Below are 8,454 nucleotides of genomic sequence, written 5' to 3'. Positions count from 1 at the left end.
ATCACGCATAGAAACATTTTTTTCTTTTTCTTTTTTGAAACAATTTGACAGAAACTTATTTACAAAACCACTTTTTAGTTTTGTAGAGCTTCTGTACACTTCTGATGGATTAGTACAGAAATTCATGGTCCCTGTGTCCAGGGCCGGACAAAAAGTGCAGAGGCCCCTGGGCCCGGAGTGTTCCAGGGGCCTCCTTCGCCACCGCAATATTGTGAAAATTGTGAATGATACACTGTGAAACGACATTTCTAACATCTCTCAGCCAATGGTACCAAAAGCAATACACTAGACACTATGGTGTAACTATCTGGCTTTTACGTACATTTTGTTTAATGTCCAAACTGCCCTACGTGGGCTCCAAGTGGGCGTGGGCCCCTGGGCCTGTGCCCATAATCTGGCCTTGCCTGTGTCCCAAAGGGAGCAGAATAATGTAATAAATATTGTCATCTCCATCTTGGACAAGAAATTGACCAGTGTCTTTATATTAGAAAGTTGCTCATTTTAAAAGCAATATTGCAGTTAAGCATAAAATAATATCTGCTTTTATTCTCCCCTATAAGTGTGTGTTGTCTAACAAAATGAAAAAGAAAAAACATTTTTTAAAACACCCTTCATCTTGTCTTATGCATGTATTTATAGACCTTATTCTGTTGATTAAAAAAGAACAAATTGGATTATCCATAACTGAACTCTATAAATATTTCCCTTTAAAAAGTTACAAATAACTGCTCTTTTTACAATGACTGAAATGGTTGAAACTCTACAACATTTATTTGTTCTGTACATGTGACATTATTTTGGAAAAAATGTTCAGATTGACTAAAATGTAGTTTGGAAAAGAAATCTTACTCATGGAACATGTATTTTTTTTTTGTTTTTGTTTTTTGTTTTGTTTTCGTCTCCTGTTCCAGTCACGCCAGTATTAAAAAGTATGCCATTAATATATTGATTGTTTTAGTTTGATCTTATGTATATAAATGGCATTTGTAAGCGATTACTCCACTATTCTGAATTTCAACAAACCTCACTCTTATCTAACTTTGACTTACAGGAAACTGAAAAAGACCATTTATCAATTCAAAACATAAAAAATTGCAGCCCAATAAACTCGTAAAAATTCATATACTGTGGGTTTCTCTTTTGTGTGTGTATCTTTACACTTTATTATAATTAATTATAGGAAACTTTCCAAATAAAAACAGAGCCATATATAATTTATATGTTTTATGTTACTTGTTTCTTGGGTGGAAAAAAAACTTTAGAAAATGTTTTAATGTGCAGCCACAATACCAGGTTTTTTAATTTATTGCTTTGTCACATTTAAATTCAGTAAATGAAAAAAAAAGTTTATTTTCCATTGTGTGTGACACTAAACAGTAGTGATTACTGTGTAACTCCATAGAAATAAGCAAGTAGACGAAACGTTTCTGTAGTTACAGAATCATATCGGGGGATATTCCAGATATTTGTTTAATGAGACCAGTCTAATGGATTTTCAGATAATTATTTCAAGTTTAAAAGGCTTTTATTTTTTTAACCCTGAAGTTTATTAGAAAGTCTACGTTAAGAAAAATCCACAAATCTTTTCCTTGTCTCCTTTAAGGTTGTCAACAACCAGTTCTGGAAGCAATGCAGTTGTCTTCGGACTCAACTTGGAAAGCTACTTCTGTGTAAAGGGTAGTAGGTACTTTTTAATTGCTTTTGCAGCGTAAACAGCAGTTTCTGAGTGAAAGAATCTACAGAATAAGGATGCACTGAAGCCATTTTCTTTGCTGTAAATATCTAATATAACGGGGCAACTGCTTGGACATAAACTTTCTGCTTGTTCTTCAGGAGCAGAAAAAGACCAACTAGTTTTACTGATCATGAGTTTTCTACTAAGACATTCAAATGATTACACCTTTTCAGGAATTAATACCTACTGACATTAAGAATGTTTATTTCAATGATTGTTTGGTGAAGATCTGTTTGCTTTCAGGATGAAAGTTTTAACTTCTTGTGTTTTTTCCCCCCAAGTTTCAGTTTTTACTCCATAAACCCTCATCTGAGGACTATACAAGTAAAATAGAGCTTCCTTTCCAATAAATTCTTTCAAATGAAGTCTTAGTATTAGTCATGTAGAGCCTGTTGATGGTGCAGGAGTTTGTATTAAATTAAAAATCAATAAGGGGCTGATTATAACAGCTGATCAGGCACATGGATGTTTCTGGTTTTACAACCAGGATGCTGTGACAGTATGATAAAAACATTGAATTTCAATAAGCAGAAACTGATGTAACAGCATAAATGCTCAGCAGTAGGTCAGTCCTTTCAGGCTAATGCAACATAAACAGAAATGATGCCAAATCCTACACAACTCTGCTCCCAAAGAAGCCACCACTTCCAGGGAAATGTGAAATGTGCTGCTCTAAAGATAACCACCAAACTCAAAGAACGAACATCATAGCAGAAAGTTAATGATTTGCAGGTAGTTTGCATCGAGCCATATGCGCCATGCAGAAAATACTGTTGCCTTTTTCTTTTTATGAAACATATACACATCACTTAAAGCAATAATCCACTTTACATTTCCAACATGATGGAACATTATCACAAAGACAAATTACCTGAATTTATTTTAATAAAAAGGTAAACTGATGATTCACAGCTTTTTAGAGACTAATTTAAATGTTTTGAGATTAATCTTCCAGAAAGCCCTCAGCCTGTAATGGGTCAAATTTTAACTTGTTTTAAACTTTACAGGTTCTCAATAGAAACATCTTTCCGAAAGAAACCTGATATTTTCATTTATGACCTTCAGTAAACATAAAATAAAAAACACAGTCAAAGTGTACAAAACACTTTTTATTGTTGCATTGGTCAACAGTTAAGACCAGTCAGAAGCGGCGCCACCCCAGTCAGATGCCTGAGCAGTGGGAGCAGTGGACCAGTCCTCTGTAGCAGGCTGGGTGCTCCAATCCTCAGCTGGGAGGAAGAAATATTTTACATTCAGTCAAAGACCAAAAACAAACCACTTTAAAAGTTCTGCATGCAGACAAGAAGCTTCATAAACTCACCGGAGTAGACTTCCCCAGTCTTCACTGCTGGAGTAGCTGTGAGAAAAATGTGTTTTAATGTCAGTAAGAAGAAAAACCAAAAGGTATCAGACCAGTAAGAATGCATTTAAGTTTAATCATCTTACCAGCAGGGAACTGCTGAATGGGAACAGATGGTACTGCAACACCCTCGGACCAGTCGGCCACCTCAGGCTGGGCAAACTCAGCAGGAGGAGCACTCCATTCACCCTGGAACTCCTCCTTTACAACGGCCTTTTCAGCGGCAGCCTGCTCCTCCTTCTCAATCTGTAAGAACAAATCATTAGAACACGGGATTCACCGAACTCTTCCCACCCACTGCGGAGAGAAGCCTCAAAATGACGACGACAGGTAGCACTGCAGCTTTCTTACCTCTTCAGGGTCCCTGTAGAAGTACAGATCTGGCATGACCTCCCATGGGTGCTCCCTGGAGATGGTACCCCTCATCCTGAGGACCTCCCTGGCCAACATCCACCACATCAGACCCACAGAGTGGTGTCCCTGAAACAGCCAAACAGCTCATAAGTAAACAGGTAAAATGTACTTTTTAAAGTGTGCATTTTGTTGCCAGACCTCTATCCCCAATTCCCTGAGTGGTTCAGAGAATGGAAATGAAAGATCATGTCTTTTTATTTAGCACACACCCTACACCCTGTGCTGCACTGAGACGACAGCACTGGGCTCTAACAGTGTGCAAAAATACAAGAATTCACTCAAGTCCTGCGAGTCAATCTGTCGTTCAATAAGTCACCTTGTTGTTGCAGGGGATGGCGATGTCCACGTATCTCAGTGGGGAGTCTGTGTTGCACAGGGCGATGGTTGGGATGTTGACGTATGAAGCCTCAGTCAGTGGCTGGTGGTCAGCACGAGGATCCGTCACAATCAGGAGCCGGGGCTCCCTGAAAGCAGCCTGGATCTGATTGGTGAATGTACCAGGTGTGAAGCGACCGTGGAAGGTGGTGGCGCCGGTGGCAGAGGCAAACTTCAGCACTGCTCTCTACAGAGGTTAGATTTAACAAGTTAGGACATCAGATAAAACACGTTTTACATTCTGGATATAGTTTAACTATGAATAAAAAGCTGTGGCTCAAGTCCCTATCTAACCCCAGTCATGGGACAGACATCCTCATGGTGTCAGCGAAAACTCGGCCTGGTTAATTTTGCACACTTCCGACACCAGAACACTCACCAAAGTGCCCGGCTTTAACAGTGTGCGCATAGTACTTCACTTATAGCTCGCTGCAGAATGAGCAGCATCAAATTTAGCATATATTTACCTGTCCAGTGTTCCTGGAGGAGATGACGCACACATCAGCTGGGTTCTCAATGGCAACAATGGCCCTGGCTGCCAGCAGCAGCTTCTCCCAGGTCTTCTTCAGGTTAATGATATAAATACCTGAGAAAAATGGAGAAAATACAATTAACTCTTGATATTTTTTAAATAACAGGTGCAAGTTAGAATTAAGCCTTTTAATTGTAGGGCACAACTGCTGAGCCATTTTTCCTCTCTAAATAGAGGTGGGACAATCGAATAAAAAGAAAAAATTGGGATATTTTTGTTTCACAATTTTAAGATTTTTTTTCTCCAAATAAATAATTTCTTACAACATTTTTGTCATAAGTATTTTTTTATTGCTCTTTTAACCTGTCTTCTTGGGCATTATAGCAACAGAATGATGGTCTGGCTTCTGTGTTTTCCCTAATTGAAATTTAAAAAAAAAGACGAGCAAAAAAAAGTTTTATACATTTTTTTGGTTTTTAATCTACAAAAAAAAAAAAAAAGAAATCGCAATATCGAAGAATTGTGAGAATCGCAATTTAAATCGAATCGGCACCCAAAAAAATCTGAATCGAATCGGGACTGTAGCACATCGTCACAGCTCTACCGCTTACCGTCACTCTTCCTCTTGTAGACATACTGCTCCATCTGGAAGTCCAAGTTGGTGCCTCCCAGGTGGGTTCCTGCAGCCAGGAACTTCAGCACATCCTCCTCCTTCATCTGAAGGACATCCAGACTTCCGGACATCGTGACCGCTTTCCCTGCGTTACGAGTTGAATGGGAGAGCTGAAAACACAATGACATGATTGGTGAACTATGAGAAAGTTGCATGAGAAGCTCTGACAACATCCTAAAGCAGGGGTGTCAAACTCCAGTCCTCCAGGGCCAGTACCCAGCAGCTTTTTATTGTTTCCCTGCACCATCACACCTGATTCAAATGGATCCAGCAGCTTCTTATCGACCTGTGTATTTACTTTGGTCAGGTGTGTTGGAGCATGGAGACAATAAAAACCTGCAGGACATCGAGGCCCACGAGGACTGGAGTTTGACACCTGTGTCCTAAAGCATACAACCCAAGAGGCAGCTAATCAAAGCAGGTTGCCTACATTCTGTCTAAAGTGATAATTAAATATATGTGGATACTAAGACACATAAAATGCCTCCAGAGTGGATTGACTAAAGAATCATGGATCTAGGAGGAAACGTGCTCGAAGCTAACTCGTTAGCATTTTCATAAACCTCGCTTTAGGTGTCGTTAAAACTAAACGAGCCGTCTACACACTGCCCTGTGGCTTCTTTGTAATCAAATATATCTTTTTATTGTGTTTTGGGGAGTTTAGTTAACCTTTATTTAGCTAAACGAATCAAGTTTAAGCTTACCACGAAACAACGCCGTATGGAAATCCGACCACACGGTGAAAAAGAGGGCGCACGGCGGAAATGACGTAATATTTATACAGAACATCTAAGCCTGTGATTGGTCGGTTGTTGAATAACCAGGATGTGCACTTCCACGTTTAGGCCGCTAGGTTTATTTTATTTTATTGAACAACAATGCACATACATACGGCATATTGGTTGTCGTATACATTTAACAGGTGTTGAGATAACTTACAACAAGGCAGTCTGATAGGAATGAAATGAAATGGAATGAAGGAAATGAAAATACTTTATTAATCCCCAAAGGGAAACTCAGTATTGTAGTAGATAATAATTAATATGAGGGGTCTTGTTCCGGAGGATGATGGCTGCTGGCAGGAATGAGAATGAATGAATGAGAATAAGAGCCTAAACACACACACACAAAAGAAATTGATTAGGAGTCTCTGTCTAGTAACATGAACAAGTTAATCAAGGAAAAAAGTCTTTTGGAATTTTTGTTTTCATATTTTGAAGAGATTTTGTGAATTTTCTGAGATCCATTAATGTGGGGCTTACTTCTGGCATATTTACATCGATGCAGGGGGCGCCACCAGGAATTTTGGGGCTCTATGAAAGACAATGGCATAGACCCCACCACTTGATTGCAAATTTTAGATTTTTATTTTTGCATCAAGCTCATAAAAAATAGCTTGTCATGAGAATAATAGATCTAGGGCTGTGTTTAACCCTTTAAGTGACTATGTTTGATCACTTTGTCTCTTTTCATATTCAACATTAAACTTTTTTTTTTTGTTAATGTAACAACAGAATGGAGGTCTTGGTTCATGCCAGAAGGACAATTTTAGGTTATCATTTCTAATTTGAAGGTATTTCATTGAGAACACTACAAAAGGGTTAAATCACAGTGCATACATCTAACTAGGTTATTTTAATATAAATGGTTTATCAGTTTATATAACTGCTATATTTAATTACAACATTTGAAAAAAGTATTTATTATTTCTAATAAAGGTTTAATGATTTTCCTATATAGTTTATACATCTTTTTGGGCCCCTATCAAGTCATGGGGCCCTTTGAATCTTCCTAACTTTCTCCCCTATATGGCGCCTCTGCATTGATACTTTTAATTATTTTAACATAATTTATGATTTCATTATGATTTTGTCATTTTTATTTTCTTTTATGCTTTTTTCCGTAATGCTTTTAATGTTTCATGTAAAGCACTTTGAATTGTCTTGTATATGAAAGGTGCTATATAAATAAACTTGCCTTGCCTATAAAATGTAGGCCCAACAGGATCAGGTTGTTTACAAGAAATTCCAAGTTCTTCTCTTTTAATATTACACCAGTTTTGATTAAGCACATAGTCAGAGGGTACATCGTGATATTCTTTGAGTGGAGCCAACCCTGAAAGGCAGTCCAAAAATCAAACACATGTCCGCAAAACAAAAAAAAAAGATAAGTGCTCTGTTGTTTCAATTTCTTTTTCCACAGAATCCACATGAGTTATTGTCCAAGTTGAATTTTCTATGTAGGAAGTCGTTAGATGGGTAGATTTCGTTTAGGACCTTGAATGATCCATCTTTAGGCCGCTAGGTGGCGCTTTGAGATCTGCGCTGCAAACAGCAGCAAAGGTAACTAGAGGTGGACTGGTGTGTCGGATGAGGATCCCATATTAAGACAATGGAGATGGAAAGACCATATTAAGACAATGCTGAGACGCTGACTTCTCGGTGAAAGACTGACCTGTGTTGTAACTTTATTTGCAGGAGATAAAGTGTACCAGGGAACAGGGTCATGATATGTACACAACACCAGAATGCAATGAAGAAATATTAAGAGAAATGTCTCCTATGAGCAGATAGTAGCCTAGTATACTGAAAAGATGGGTAACATGTAAAGACTGGTCTCTGAATACAGCAGGGTTCAAATGGGAGACAGATCTCACACAGAGAGGGAGAAACAGGTTATTTGTTGATGAAGCTGAGCCATGATGAATTTCAAGGACATTAAAGATGAATGATCAAACAAAACATGGCTGAAAGGTAATGTTGTGTCTGGAAATGTTGCAATGTTTAGGGGCTGTATTCTGGGTGAAAACACAGAGCTATGATGGCAAGTAAAGAATAAAAGTGTGTCAGTGGGTGTTGATCTGGCAACATGAAAGTTACTGTTAAACCTAAATTTGATGAAAACTTGGAAAAATGTCACAAAAATATCTCATTGATCCCGAGCTTCCCTACGTGTGTCCTGTTGAACACGTTTTCCACATGAAAAGCTCGTCTCCATCTTTAATAAGCAGCAAATCCAATATTTGAATTTAAACTTTAAAACAAAATATCTTAAACATCTCTTTAAGAAGCTTTATGATCATTTTCCATTTTGGTTGCCAGATCAGCGCTATTAGCCTCATTCCTTAATCTAACCTCTTGTCCTTTTTTCCTATTTGATGTTATGTCACCACACCCCCGTCTGCTTATCTGTATCAGCGCTGCGATAAGTCTCCGGTCGTCATGTTCTCACAGCGCCGCAGCAATCTGCTGATCACTGCACCACAGTTCAACCAGTAGAAATATCCTGGAATCGACTTTACTGTTTTATATCTTCTGCAGTTAATGAGAGGAATCTCGTAAACCCAACGCAGTCCGAACACAAGTTAATAAACTAAAACATATAAAAGTTATTTATTTAGTTTAAATATTGACTAAGTATGAAAC

The 8,454-nt window shown here is 38.2% G+C and overlaps 1 protein-coding gene across 1 annotated transcript; it reads right to left on the bottom strand.

Annotated features, from left to right (window-relative positions):
- Positions 1-2,826: 2,826 nt before the first annotated feature.
- Positions 2,827-5,773, bottom strand: rpsa (ribosomal protein SA). The gene is made up of 8 exons (XM_079252272.1): positions 5,734-5,773; positions 4,968-5,139; positions 4,352-4,470; positions 3,826-4,071; positions 3,447-3,575; positions 3,182-3,341; positions 3,057-3,092; positions 2,827-2,964 (listed from the first exon to the last, which is right to left on the bottom strand). Exons 2-8 carry the CDS (start codon positions 5,098-5,100, stop codon positions 2,867-2,869), a joined length of 921 nt encoding a protein of 306 aa, XP_079108398.1. The 5' UTR covers positions 5,101-5,139; positions 5,734-5,773; the 3' UTR covers positions 2,827-2,866.
- Positions 5,774-8,454: the final 2,681 nt, after the last annotated feature.

This window comes from Telmatherina bonti (genome assembly GCF_933228915.1).
Source record: "Telmatherina bonti genome assembly, chromosome: 14".
Classification (NCBI taxonomy): domain Eukaryota; kingdom Metazoa; phylum Chordata; class Actinopteri; order Atheriniformes; family Telmatherinidae; genus Telmatherina; species Telmatherina bonti.
This window is presented reverse-complemented; position numbering and strand designations above follow the sequence as displayed.